The sequence below is a fragment of the Paraphaeosphaeria sporulosa genome (assembly GCF_001642045.1).
Source record: "Paraphaeosphaeria sporulosa strain AP3s5-JAC2a unplaced genomic scaffold CC84scaffold_1, whole genome shotgun sequence".
Taxonomy (NCBI): Eukaryota; Fungi; Ascomycota; class Dothideomycetes; order Pleosporales; family Didymosphaeriaceae; genus Paraphaeosphaeria; species Paraphaeosphaeria sporulosa.
The window spans coordinates 2348835-2362383 of NW_017253360.1; the positions used below are offsets into that span (position 1 = coordinate 2348835).

The following is a 13549-nucleotide window of genomic DNA, read 5'->3' on the forward strand; positions in this document are numbered from 1 at the left end:
TGCTGGCCGATTTCCCACCGATCGGGCCGAACAGGGGACCTGCCACCTCCGACCCTCAACCGAGGCTTACAATCACAGTAAGGCTCGGAGGTTCAACCACTGTTCATTGCACAACAGGTGCTGCTTTGATCCACCGTTTGTTTGTCAGCGCCACCGAATTGTAGAGCATCTCCTCCGAATCGCTCTTTCGGGATAGTGAACCGTTGTTTCGTGTTGCCGCATCGACATCATGGAAGCTTTGATAGACGTTGTAGCAGGGAAAATTTGCTGCGATGTCTTTGCGACGTAGGAGGACCCCATGGCCTTGCTGTTCCTTTCCTATGTATATAAGGTATTCTCTCGAAGAGCCTTTGTGATTTATTTCCCATCATTCCAAAAAAACATTCTCCATCACCATGTCAGTAACATACAACGTCATCAAGGGCTCTGCCAGCAAGAAGCTCGTCGAAAGCAGCGTATCTGCACAGCTCGAATCTCACCAGGTCTACATTGAAACCACCCATTCTGGTCTATGTGGCACAGATGAGCATTATCTTGGTGCCGATCAGGCTCTTGGACACGAGGGAGTTGGTATTGTCCGCCAAGTGGGCCAGGGAGTGAAATCGGTCAAAGTTGGCCAACGCGTCGGCTTCGGGTACACGCACGAAGTCTGCGCCAACTGCGATAATTGTTCTCAAGGTAAGCCACGCTGTTTCAACTACGTCATTTGGAAGCATGCTAATTCTGGACAGGCTGGGACCAGTTCTGTCGAGACCAAAAGCAATATGGATTCCACGACTTCGACAACGGCACTTTCGGCTCTGGTGCTGTATGGGACGAGAAATGCGTCTACCCCATCCCTGAAGGCTACGACTCTGCCAATGCAGCTCCGCTGATGTGTGCTGGGGCTACAGTCTGGACTGTCTTGAGCAGATACGGAGTGTCTGCAAGAGACCGTGTTGCCGTCATGGGTATCGGCGGCCTCGGACATCTGGCCATCAAGCTTGCCGCTGCCATGGGATGCCACGTTGTCGTCCTTTCCAGCTCCGAAAGCAAGAGGCAAGAAGCCATGGATTATGGCGCATCCGAGTTCCATGTATTCCGATCAGGGGAGAAGCCGGTTGATACCATTGCCCCTATCAAGCACTTGCTTATGTGCGGCAGTGGTGGCGTAGACTACAAGAGCATCGTCCCTCTTATGGATACCCACGGCACTATCTATCCTCTCACCGTTGCCTTCGAGCCATCGCCAATCCCACTTCTCGAGCTTGTCTTCAAGGGCATCAAGATCCAGGGCTCCCTCGTCGCATCCCGCGATACCATGCGCAGCCTACTAGAATTTGCTGCACGGAAAAACATTACTCCCACGATCCAGACCTACCCAATGAATGTCAAGGGCATCGAGACAGCCATGCAGGACTTGCGGGACGGAAAGGTTCGGTACAGAGCAGTGCTAGTCCGCGAGTAAGCAAAGAGATGCTTCCCTGTACCTCTACTGTATCCCTAGCATAGATAACCTTTCCTTATGATACCAGTTTCAAGCCTAATTTCATCATGTAAACCTTCATTGACATCATTTTGATGAATCATGTGAAGAGTGAAGTAGATGCTGTACTTCTTATCAATCCCCAAAAAATAGTGGTATATCGGGTCATACGACAGCTTTTCATCATCATCACTCATTGGAGCTAAGGAATACGAGCTATAAAGTCTGTCACTTTTGCCCTAAATCATACCTCGCCACACCTCACCACAGCTGACTCTCTTCAAATACTAAAAATCGGGGCGCCGGCGATCCATGAGCCTGTGGACTAAAACCGAGTAAACAATCTCTTAATGGCTGCTTGTGTTCCTGCCTTCCGCACGACAAAAATCAAACCCTAACAAGTCATGTCTTTAGACCCTCAAGTGTCATGTTCTTTGACATACACAAGCTCGCAAGAGTGTTTTCATCACCACCACCATCTTTTCCCAGGTTCTCATATACCATCAGTGTACCATAGGTATAATTGATTGTGTTCGTCCTTCGACTTCTGTCTCACTACACTTGTCAGCCGCAAGGCACTAAAATTGAGTATGCCACACGTAATGGCGCTGTCGGACTAGAAATGGTCCACCTAATTGACCATGTCTGCCTGAGCCGTTTTCCGACGACGAAGAGGCTCGAAGTGCTTTCCGTCACCTTGCTCCATGCTGTGACACATCAATCAAATCGCAAGGCTCACACCGGTGATGCTCATCATCTCCACCATCGCTAACCGTTTGACCGGGGTAGACATGAAAGGCCAGCGTTTCTATGCTCAAATACCTCTCTAAGTTTTCTAGCCTTCAGGCACTAGAAATCGCAGACGTACCAGTTTATGGCGCTGAAGGATAAAAAGGTTTCAGACACCGCGCCATATGCGCCGCTGCCGCTGCTCGCTCTGAAGCCTTCGGGAGATTACTCATGCATTTTCGGTGCTTCGATGATCACAGTCCGCCTGGCGATGACAAGTATCATCATCGCTTCCTCAATCATCGGATGACCTGTACTACAAAATCTGCACTTCATGTAAGCTCTACTCTTCACACTGCAAGTACTCTCAGAGTATCAAGACCGTTATTTCAAGCACATCATGGGGCTGGGGAACCCAAAGCGTTGATGGGGCTTGGAAATATCCTCCTGTGCTGTCGCCTTCCGCACATTAGATTGCAAATCACTCTTCTTCGAGGAGGTTTGGCTAGCTGGATCTGGGAACAAACTTGATGATGATCCTTGTCACCATTTTGACTGTGGCTAAGATCCCATCTAAACAGAGTATGAAAGCCGCATCTTTCTGTAGCTTGGCTCCACACACTGCAAGTCCTCTCGAGGTATCAAAAAGTCCAACGCAACAGTTTCATAGCGCTGGTGGACAAGAATTAGACTTACCATAGGTCATTTCCGCCCGCTCCGTTCCCGCTACAGTAGCATGGGTCTCTGCACGAGTCCTCGAACGTGTCTCGAAAGTGGACGATGATGACTATCATCAGCTTGCCCTAGTGCCAGAACTCTGCTGAGCCAACATACAAAACCCTCACCTCCAAGGCTTTCCATTTCACACTACACCTCCCTCACATACGGGGACTTGAAGACCATATTGTAAAGATTATGGTGTCGTGGACCAAAGACCGGGCAGATCAATGCGCTATGTCGTATTCCTGCTCCCGCGCTTCCGCAAAATACCGATCAACCACCGCAAGTCGCCCCTAGCATCCACCGCTTCTACTTCTCTCGTTCAGTATAATGGCGGCCACCACCTGCCTAATATGTATGTCCAGACAGATCTAATTATAAACGCAGCACCGCCCGCCTCGCTGGAGACTGCATAGCACCTCTGGCCTCGCGTTCAGGTGGGACTAAAATCTACCCGTACCGTACGTAGGGAGAAGCGGGACGATAAACTCCGTATTGTGCGCTCTATGGCTTTGTCGCGTTCCTTCGCTCGTGCAAAGTGCACCCATGCTTCCAGCCTTCGTCGACGGAAAGAGACACCGTCTTGCCATACGTTCGCCGGCCGTAGTGATGATTTTCACCATCTGCACCGATACCTTCATCGCCAATGACAAGGACCACCACGTATATTCTGCCGCTGCTGTTCCCCAGTTTTCGCTCTCCACTCTGCTTCCCAGCCTCGAGACACTGAATATGGAACAAACATGAGACATGCGGCCTCTGGGCTCAAAAGGATACGCGGTCGTCTTATGTGCTGTCTACGCCGTGCCCGCGTTTGAATGCCATTAGCATGTAGGGCGTCTCAGGCTGAAGGCGGTGATGGAGTGTTTCATGTTGAATCCGCGCTCCATCGTCTCCGAAACCCACATGACTTCAGTGTCGTGCGATGATCAGCACCACCCGCTTCTCACATAGCGACGTCACAAATTCACGACATTCAACAAGCAGTACATGTGTAGACTTTCAATTCATCTACACTGGTCCCTAATAACCTTCCAACCCAATAGTGTCCAGAACGAGCCCTGCGGCCCTATTGCTTCCGACCCATCGATCCGTCAATCCGATTCCAAATCAAAAAGGCACATACTCCAGGGCTATCCAAAGCCCATCAAATCAGTCCCTTGGGACTATGAATGCGCGATCCGAACATGAAAAGGTGGTCCAAAGCAAAGTAAAACGACATAAGAGATGCAAGACTGCTGACCACCCGTTGCGCCCAAGCCAATCCTGCGCACCGTATGTACAGGTCGGAGGTTGAGAAGCGCACTCGAACTGGTGCGTCTTCTGTGCTCGCCGTGGCGTAGCGTAAACTTCGTGAAAAGGAAACAAGGTGTGCATGTAGGAAAGATCATGTGAAAGTATGTGATGGGTAGGAGAGGTACAGAGAATGTTTTGTGGATATGAGGGTGTGAAAGGCGTAATGAGCGTGGTGGAGGTTCGCGTGTACTAGAAACTAGAGACTAGAACATTAAGTGAGGGTGCATACGGTACCTCCGCTATGCCTCCGCAAAGATAACCGATGAAGAAGGATAAAGGTAGGAAACAAAGGAGGATTGCTGATCGCGCTATGCGCAAACAATATCACACGGCCTGTATGGCGTGCACGCGGGTCGCATGAGGATGAGACCAAGACCAGGTGACTTTGGCGCGTCGTTCGATCCGTGCTTAGGGCCTGAAGAACTCGGGTGTCGGTTGGCGGCTTGGGGCCAAGGCTTTAGGATCGGTGGACTGTTTCCCAGCACAAGTGTACTGTCGGCTCGGAAACTAAGCTTTGGTTTCCTCCTACGGTGGCATATCCTGCCAGATGATCGCGACTGCCTAGTGGCTCCGAGCTCGGCACGTCTTCAAGGTTTGCATTCAACATAGAATGTATAAAAGCCAAACCGGATTGGTTCTGGACAGCGTTCGCGAAATTGTCTCAGAGGACATCCCAGATATTCCGCACGATGGGACTGCTTCCTGTCTGGACCGGGCTTCGAGGGTCTGCAACGAGTGACTTCTGTGGTGTCCATTGCCGCTTCTCTGTCCACTCAGTACGATTCTGGCCATCCTTCACAGTCTCATTCGAGGATGCCGGGCTGACTTCATCGGTGGGGGATTGGAGGTCGAAATGGAACGGGTTGCGTGTGAACTCTTCTGCACGTGGCGACATCAGAGCATCCAGGTCATCGACAGTTTGTGTAGGTTGCGGCGCCACCTTGGGCAGCATCGCCTCCATCTCGGTCTGTAGCTTGTGCAGCTTTCGCTGCTCTCGGAGATTTGGTGAAGAGAATCGCGACCGAATTCCAGTTTGCTTTGATGGAGTTGATAAAAACACTTGACTTGGAGACTGTGGCGTGGCTGGAGGCTCCTGTCGAGAAGTCGTCAACGTCGGTAGAGGACTCTCCGAGAACGAGATATCTTCCGTTGGACTAACACTGTCAATGCGAGCGTCAAATTCTCCGCTCTTTGGACGAGTGAAGCCGGGTGCTGGGATAGCCGGCGGTGCTTGTGCTGTACCGTTCAATGAAGCGAATCCGTTAACGCTCTCAGGCTGAGCGAGATCCGATGGGGGTAGAATTGCTTGGAATGACGGCCGGCGAGCCTCGGCTTCGAGCTCCGCTTCCTGTTGGGCGAAGCTACGGTGCTTCAGAATATCAGGAGGGAACTCGAAGCGTCTCGGAGATGCTAAGCCAAACGGGTCTTCATCTGCAACTCTGGGCTTCAGCGGTGTCATGTGGAACTCAGTCGCCCGCGGGGAGGTCAGCTCTTGCTCTACGATATCCGTATCCCGCCCAAAAGCATCTGAGGGGAACTCGGTGCGGACCGGAGAGATAAATTCGTTCTCGTTTCGGTCCTTAAGATTTGGCGCAAAAACAGGCATTTTAATAGTCGAGTCCGAGGCCCGGTTGTAGCGTGCGTTCTGTGGCTCGGGTGTTTCCTCCTCATATACCTGAGGAACGTTGAACTCAAAAGTCCTGGGAGATAATGGCGGGGGCGGAGGCGAGTCTGATCTTGAGTATGTGTCCAAGTCGTAGCCCTTCGGCCATGGGTCAAGATTGAACTCTGGTTTCGCAGGTGATCCGAGTGGAACTCTTAGCGCATGGTCCGGGGCTAGAGACGGGATGTTGAAATTTGCAACAGCGGGAGACCGTAAGGGCAAGTCGCGGGAGTGGTCCGGGGCGAGAAAAGGTATGTTGAAAGATGCTACAGCCGGAGACCTCAAAGGCAGGTCGTAATCTCGTGAGGGGGCCAGGCTGAAGGTCGCAACGGCAGGAGACCGTAGAGGCAAGTCGTGGTCCTGGGAGGGAAGGAGGAGGCTGCTGACATTTGGCGAAGTCCGTGGTCTATCGAGTTTGAGGCTGCTCTCTTCTGATCTGAGACGCAATTGGCGGGAGAAGTTTGGCACAGGTAGTTGTTTGAGGCCTGCCTCATGCTCACTCAGCTGTGCCTGCACCTCTTCCGTCAGAGGCTGATCAGTCTCGACGGCCGCAGAATCGTTGTCGGTTATGGCCAATACCGGTACAATGTGGCCTTTGGGGTCAACGTACGGGGTGGCGGTCGGTGACGATTTGGGTGAAAGGTCAAATTGCGTCTGGCTCGCTGCCCATGACTGACGGAATCCAGGTGAAAAAAGCGAGGAGCCTGATGGCGCTGATAAGGGCCCGGGTGATATCGCCATCATGTTACCAGTACTGGCGCGTTGCAGATTCATATCGGTCTCAGGCGGCAAAGGCGCGGTGCGAGGTGTTCGTGGGCCGGTAGGCATGCTCCTATCGAAGGGAGAATGCCGGTTTGTGGCCATCGATACACCTGTGGGGAGGCCAGCCGATCGTCTGCCGAATCCTTGATTGAACGAACGGCTCTCGTTGGCTTTGAGCAATCCATTTCGGAACTCTTGGAGCTGCATGATGAGGTTCATGTTGGGCCCTATCCATTTGCTTCGCTTCTTGACAATGTCATACGCTTCTTGGACACTCATGCCAGGATTCTTATATAGGCCGTATGCGACGATCAGACTAGCAGATCGGCTGACACCGCACTGGCAGTGGACAAGAACGCGCTTGCCTTGCTGCACTCGCTCGTCCATAGTTTTCACCAGTCTGTACAGATCAGACACGATGTCAGTGTTGTGTTCCCACAACATGTGGATGTACTCCGGTGTTTTGTGCGTCTTCCCGTTAATCACATACTCAGAAGGATGGATAGTGTCAAGAACAGGTGTAGCTTTCGGCGTCGTAGGTGAGCTGTGCTGCAGGTCGGAAGATGACTTCCTGTCTAGGATGGACGCAAAGTCAGGATTCTCAGCAGGGGGGCCATCCAGTCGACGAGCGTCAATGTCTTTCTGGGATTCGGACGGCGCGGTGAAAGGGTTCTTGACCTCACTGGCTACGTTGACGATCACATCAAAGGTGCAGGCTTGTTCCGCGGTCGGCTCAAAGTACAGGAAGACGCCCTCAGGGTAGATCTGAATGGGCCCATTCGGGTACGCTGCAGGCTTCTCTTCTCGCGACTGTGGAATGTCAAAATTGGGCTCTTGCTCCTCCTCTTCCTCCATCTCATACGGGACTTCTGACAACCCACGTGCGTTTGGCTTGACGGGACGAAGGACCGGCAGTTGCATTCCATTTTTTGGGCCCACAGCGGGTGAGCATAATGGTAACGAGGGAGAAGACTGAAAGTGACGAAGCGCTGGGCGATTGAATGACGGTGTTGATGGAATGACCAATCGCATAGGTTTGTTCTCTTGGCTCCCGGGGGTCGATATAGTCAAGCTCAGGTTGGACGGTCGCCGCCGTGGGGGCGTCGGGGGCTTGATGAACAAGGGCGAAGGAGGTGCCGAGCTGTTCTTCTCCTGCTTCTCCACTGCCGGAAGAGATGCCGTGGGGTTCACGCGCAGGTTTCCAAGCGACGTGGAAGTGTTGATTCCGAGATTCTTCAAGTTGCGGGGTTTCTTCGCGGGCGTTGTCGGCCTCTGCAGCTCGAAGAAGGTACTGGGTGACGACTCTTGCGAACCATTGTCGGTCCTGCGTGACCGGAAATCAGCCACGAAGGACGTCGCAGTCTTCGCAACCGGGGATTCGGGCGACGGGCCTGGCGATGGGTCTGTTACCGAAGATGAGTCCATTGTGGATATCGTCGTTGTGGGCGAGTTATCCGACGAGGCAGTCGAGGTGCTGTCCCGGCTGTCGCGGTGGACGTGGAACGAAGAGAAAGGGACTGCGCTCCCACTCGTATGCGGCCTGGTTAGGGTTCCATGTGCGCTTGTGCCGTCTGCGCTGGGCAATGGTTTCAGGTGAGTGTTGCGTGCGTCTTCTCCAAAAACCGCGCCAAACGAGGGCATCGCAAAGGACCTTGGACTTGTTTGCATGCTGGGTCTGCGGGCTCCGTCAGGCGGCCCCGACCTGGGCGAGCGACTGCTTGTTCTAGTAGGCCACGGTGGTAGACTGGGCGTGTAGTGCGGGAGGATCTGGCACGGAGGTGTGCGTTTGAGCCGTTTCGAGGCGAAGCAATGATTAGGTGTAAGAAGTGCCCTTTTGAGTGATGCATCGTTAGCATTATGAGAAACTAAAATGGTCGCCATGTCGCGAAGTCGACATCGCATGAGCGAGAAGGTGCACGGATGAGCCGAAGGTAGAAGAAACGGCTATGTACACTCGCCGCCAAAGTGCGGAAGCGTATCGGCCATGATGACAGCTGACAGTGGAAATACACAGGGCGCAGCGGCAGGTACGCCTCGCGTCGAGTTTGCAGACAAAGAGAAAACACGAGCGGGTGCAGCAGCGCCCGACGAGAGGCAGAGACAGCGGCCGCAGCAGCAGAGGCAGACGTACCGACGACCAACAGCAGAATAGACCTGTGTGGTGGACTTGAAACGAGAATACCAGATTCTCAGCTAGCGCAGTAGGGAGCGACTGGGGACAAAGAGCCCCGGAGGTGCGTGGGTGAAGCAGAAGCGGCGTTGGCGGGCCGTGTGCTCAGCGTCGTGGGAGCGGTCGTCGGTTGTCGCGATGCGATGGTTGTGGACGGCAAGGCAGGAGCGCAAGAATCCGCAGGGACGACGGGGGCAGGTACGACCGACGGGGGCGCGAAAGTCGGCCTGGCGCCGTGGGTGTTGTTGTGAGGGGCTGCGCGGCGGCGCTTTCGCTGTGGTTGAAGAGGATGGGCGACGGGCGTCGCTCGCTGGTCGCTGGAGCAGACAGTCTCCAGGGCTGGCGGCAATTGGAGAGGACACCCCTTCGCCTCGGCCAATCGCAGCGCGCAGCTTGTGGAGGACTGTCCAAAAATAGACGGCAAGGGGCGTCTGTGCGCTGGAGCGTTCGGCCTGGCAACTGTCGCTGCACGCACGCAAGTCGGTGCAGCCGTGCTCAAATTGCTCTCGAGTCTCGCCGCCGTGCGACGCCGTTTGCGACGACGCTGCAGCTCAGTGTCCAGCTTCGCGATGCTTGCGACGAGCGTCGTCTTTGTCCATATGCGCCGATGCCGTCTAATTTTAGCAGCCGCCCTGGGGCATGTTCGCTGCTGTGGTGGCAAGACCACCGAACTCTGGCCTGCATCAGCAGCGACCTCGCTTTGTTGTTGCAGCACAATGCCCAGATGCACAACGCACGGCATGCATCTCCACGTCCCCGGGTGATAATGCGGGCGACCACGTCAGCGACAGTCCATTGTCTTCTTCCTGGCCGTGCGCCTTGAGGCTCTGCGCACGGAGCCGTCAGCCTGGTTGGCCTAGTCTGGACTCCGTGCCAACGGTGACCAAACCATGGTACGCTCGTCCCGCGTCGGCCCTCGGACTCTCATTCGACTCTGCCATGTCGCTGTCGTCTCCAGAAAACTGTCCGACAGTACAGGTGATTGTGAAACACGCGGCTGGTTGGCGGGGTGAGCACGCGAAACTTGCGACGGCAACACTGTCGATCCACTTGTTTCAGATGCTTTTTGGAAGACATCTGTCGCGCAAATTGACATCTCTCGTCGCCGGACCCCAATCAGTAGGCCAACCAGATTTCTCACCAGTCACAGCCAGCCAGATGCGGCCTCTGAGTGTGTCAGCTGCGAAGCCTTGCAACACTCCATATCGCTTCGCAGCTACTCCGTACATGCTGTGTAGCTCTCTTGCAACCGTGTCATTCGCTAGTAACCTAAGGCCCTTTGAAGCTACAAGCACCGCCAACCACGATTCCGAAACTCTCCATCTCAACGCCGGCATTCTGGCAGCACCCGTTGAAACACGCAGGACACTGGAGCACAGACATAGTGCTTAGGGGACGCGTAAGAGGAGCAGAAGCAGAAGGTGCGGGACATGTAGGCGTTCCCAAAATTTGATCATCTGCTTTGGGGACTGCCGGTGTCCGAGGACCTACAGATAATTACACTATGCGCCCACACCTTCTCAAGCAAGTCTTCGCTAACTTGTTCTCGCGAGGAAAACGAAGATCAGTGGATTTTGATGCCCACAAATGCTCAAATTATTCATGCATGTAAGCGAGTGCGGTATATCCCGAGGTAACACGGGGGAGGATTACTGAGAAGGTAAGCCTTACTAGACAACGTAGCCCTTCACTCTCATTTACGGCAGCTTCGTCTCGTCTCAACTTGTATCTTGATGAAATGCCCCCGTGTCTCAAACTAACCCTCGACTCGGTGCGGCACATATGTTCAGGGATAATGATCGTAGTCTAAGTAATTTCGTTTTGACCATGCCCATCAAGTTCAGTCAATGTCTTACAGCATTCCTGATGAGAAAGGCGGTATGGGTGTAAAGTGGCACATTCACTGGGTAGTTGACCTCTACATAGGGATGGTTCCATGACTCCGCTTGGCAACTTCATCCTCCCAACTATTTCTGTACTTAGCAATTCCAAGTTCACACGGCTATGGTTGGATTAACCGTACTGGAATGAACTCAAAACAGGATTATAAACTACTCCCCACAAATCTTGACATTATCTCATCAGCATACTCAAACATTCACGCACTCAGCGGCTATCTCAAGACTAACGCCCTCGCTTCAATCTATTGCTCCAATCTATTAGCAGTGTTGCCATGCGCAGACAGAAGACGGTTAATGCAGCGCCCCGTTTCGTGCATTCGAAACTATTACACGAAAACCACCCGAAGGAATTCCTCCTCCGTGTCTAAAGTAGCAGAAACACGGAATAGATCCCCGCATGCATGTTCTCAATGGCATCATGCAACTCAGGCTGAATCCACACAATTGGTGAGGTGTTTACAACAATGTGCCCCAGCCGTCTACGGTAATCTCTGTCAAACCATCTCGGTGACAGCAGCAACGCCACTCTGTGGACCGCCTGCCCGTCTATCCATGACCATCGCCCTCCAATAATCGGTACGCGTCATCCTCTCGATCGTCAGTGCCAACAACCGCGGCATAATCGTGTCCAAACTTGTTGCCAGAGGGTCCCGCTAGCGCGATGGCACTGACGCTAATGCTCGCTTAGCTTTTCGGGCTGCCGCGATCTTGGCGCACACCGAAAAATCACACTGCGACTTCAGAACTTCGACTTCAACACAGCGTACTAACCCGCAGCACAAGACGTCGCCATGTCTCGGCCTACCGTTACCATCATCTCCGCGTCCGGAGAGGCGTCTAAGGACACTGCTCCTATCCCCAATGTCTTCAAGGCAAGTTCCATGACGGTCTCGCAATTGCAGCTCTGCTCGAATCGCACGCCCCGCCTCGCAACGACTACCGAACCCGCGCATATCAGGCAGTCGATGGCTAGGAGAATGGCTCAACGGGAGATGACCATAATTCTCAATAAGACTTCGAATAGACGTCGACGGCCAGCCATGCGCGGATGAGGATCTGGCGAAACGCGGCCACTGGGGGCACACCGCACTTTTGAATCTCCAAGGATAAACGCACTCATCAGTGTTTCCTCGGGATCTGAATACTGCGTGCCTACGCATTCGCGGAGCTGCAGTAGTTTCAGTATCGAAGCTCAATCGCTGACTTGCAAACAGAGCCCCATCCGCCCGGACATTGTCCACTCGGTGCACACTGGCATGAACAAGAACAAGCGCCAGCCGTACGCTGTGTAAGTCTCGTCAGGTCCGTCCAATGCGTTCTTAGCTGACTTGCACAGCTCCGAGAAGGCTGGTCACCAGACCTCTGCTGAGTCTTGGGGTACTGGTCGTGCCGTCGCCCGTATTCCTCGTGTCTCGGGTGGTGGTACTCACCGCGCCGGTCAGGCTGCTTTCGGTAACATGTGCCGCTCCGGTCGCATGTTCGCTCCCACCAAGGTCTGGAGGAAGTGGCACCAGAAGATCAACCTGAACCAGAAGCGCTTCGCGACCGCCTCGGCTCTCGCTGCGTCTTCCAGCGCTGCTCTTCTCCTTGCCCGTGGTCACAACATCGCCACCGTCCCGGAAGTTCCCCTCGTCGTTTCCTCGACCGCTTTCGCCGACGCTGCTATCGCCAAGACCTCCGCCGCCCTTGCTCTGCTCAAGGCCGTCGGTGCTGGCGCTGACGTCGAGAAGGTCAAGAAGTCCCGCAAGGTTCGCGCCGGTAAGGGTAAGCTCCGTGGCCGCCGTTACAGGCAGCGCCGTGGTCCCCTCGTCATCTACAACCCTGATGAGGATGGCAAGGAGCTTGTCGGTGCTTTCCGCAACCTGGCTGGTGTCGAGACCTCTTCCGTCTACTCCCTCAACCTTCTCCAGCTCGCCCCTGGTGGTCACCTTGGACGTTTCATCGTCTGGACCTCCTCCGCTTTCTCTGCCCTTGACAAGGTCTACGGCTCCACCACCGAGCCTTCGGCCCTCAAGAAGGACTTCCTCCTCCCCTCTGCTCTCATGAAGCAGCCCGACCTCAGCAAGATCATCAACTCGAGCGACGTCCAGAAGGTCCTCCGACCCGTCCGTGGCGGTGCCATCAGCAAGCGCACCAACGTACAGAAGAAGAACCCCCTCAAGAACTTCCAGGTGCAGCTCCGCCTCAACCCTTACGCGGCTGCTTTCGCCAAAGAGAAGCAGGGTCAGAAGGAGCTCAACGCTGGCAAGCCCGAGCGTGTTGGCGAGAGCTTCACCGAGCAGCTTCACGAGAACTAGATCTAGGCGCTTGGGTTTGGTTCTGGGTTTTCTTTCAAGGTTTCTTCACGACACTGAATGGCTGGTGTACACGGTGATGGTTTTATGTAGCTGTCCCAAAAACATACCCGAGAAGGGTTTCCTCCCTTTCAGATCCGTCGTTTGTGCCCTTGATGACTGTGACCATTTCACCCGACACGACGAGTCCATCGCATCCTAGTCTATGTCTTTCTCCTAGCCCATAAGTCCAGTCCAGGCGAGCCAAAGATATGGCGGATTGCTGCAAGCTATTGTGCCGATTTATCACGCGTCGACTTCGTCTTCCTAACCCACGCGTCAAATTACCAGCCAAACACACATAATGGTTCAGGCAGGTGTGCCTACTCATAGACTCATGCATGGGGCCATGCTGTCAGTAGCCCGCGTAAAAAATCCTTGCGCAGTCGAGTTGAGCTACTGCTATAAGACTCACAAAAGCAACCCAGAAAGACATGTGAGATGTTCAAGGGTCGGTTTCTAGAGAGTACTCGAATGCAGATGGTATTTATTCTCTCCTCTAATATGTGG

At 53.9% G+C, this 13549-nt stretch overlaps 3 protein-coding genes across 3 annotated transcripts; 2 read left to right on the plus strand and 1 right to left on the minus strand.

The window, feature by feature from the left end:
• Positions 1 to 111: 111 nt before the first annotated feature.
• On the plus strand, positions 112 to 1447 carry CC84DRAFT_1254346 (alcohol dehydrogenase; the record flags this gene model as incomplete). Its single annotated transcript, XM_018184454.1, has 2 exons — positions 112 to 678; positions 732 to 1447. The coding sequence occupies exons 1-2, from the start codon at positions 396 to 398 to the stop codon at positions 1445 to 1447; spliced, it is 999 nt and encodes a 332-aa protein (XP_018042356.1). The 5' UTR covers positions 112 to 395.
• A 3398-nt stretch (positions 1448 to 4845) lies between these two features.
• On the minus strand, positions 4846 to 8558 carry CC84DRAFT_64396 (uncharacterized protein). Its single transcript, XM_018186993.1, has one exon. The coding sequence runs from the start codon at positions 8535 to 8537 to the stop codon at positions 4872 to 4874; it is 3666 nt and encodes a 1221-aa protein (XP_018042357.1). The 5' UTR covers positions 8538 to 8558; the 3' UTR covers positions 4846 to 4871.
• A 2880-nt stretch (positions 8559 to 11438) lies between these two features.
• On the plus strand, positions 11439 to 13068 carry CC84DRAFT_1159394 (60S ribosomal protein L4-A). The gene is made up of 3 exons (XM_018177219.1): positions 11439 to 11578; positions 11921 to 11994; positions 12043 to 13068. The coding sequence occupies exons 1-3, from the start codon at positions 11498 to 11500 to the stop codon at positions 13001 to 13003; spliced, it is 1116 nt and encodes a 371-aa protein (XP_018042358.1). The 5' UTR covers positions 11439 to 11497; the 3' UTR covers positions 13004 to 13068.
• The last annotated feature ends 481 nt before the right edge of the window (positions 13069 to 13549 follow it).

Coding starts and splice junctions, on each gene's coding strand:
- CC84DRAFT_1159394 (XM_018177219.1), top strand. CDS start 11,498: ATGTCTCGGCCTACCGTTACCATCATCTCCGCGTCCGGAGAGGCGTCT. Junction 11,579..11,920: donor CTATCCCCAATGTCTTCAAG/GCAAGTTCCATG, acceptor ACTTGCAAACAG/AGCCCCATCCGCCCGGACAT. Junction 11,995..12,042: donor AAGCGCCAGCCGTACGCTGT/GTAAGTCTCGTC, acceptor TGACTTGCACAG/CTCCGAGAAGGCTGGTCACC.
- CC84DRAFT_64396 (XM_018186993.1), bottom strand. CDS start 8,537: ATGCGATGTCGACTTCGCGACATGGCGACCATTTTAGTTTCTCATAAT.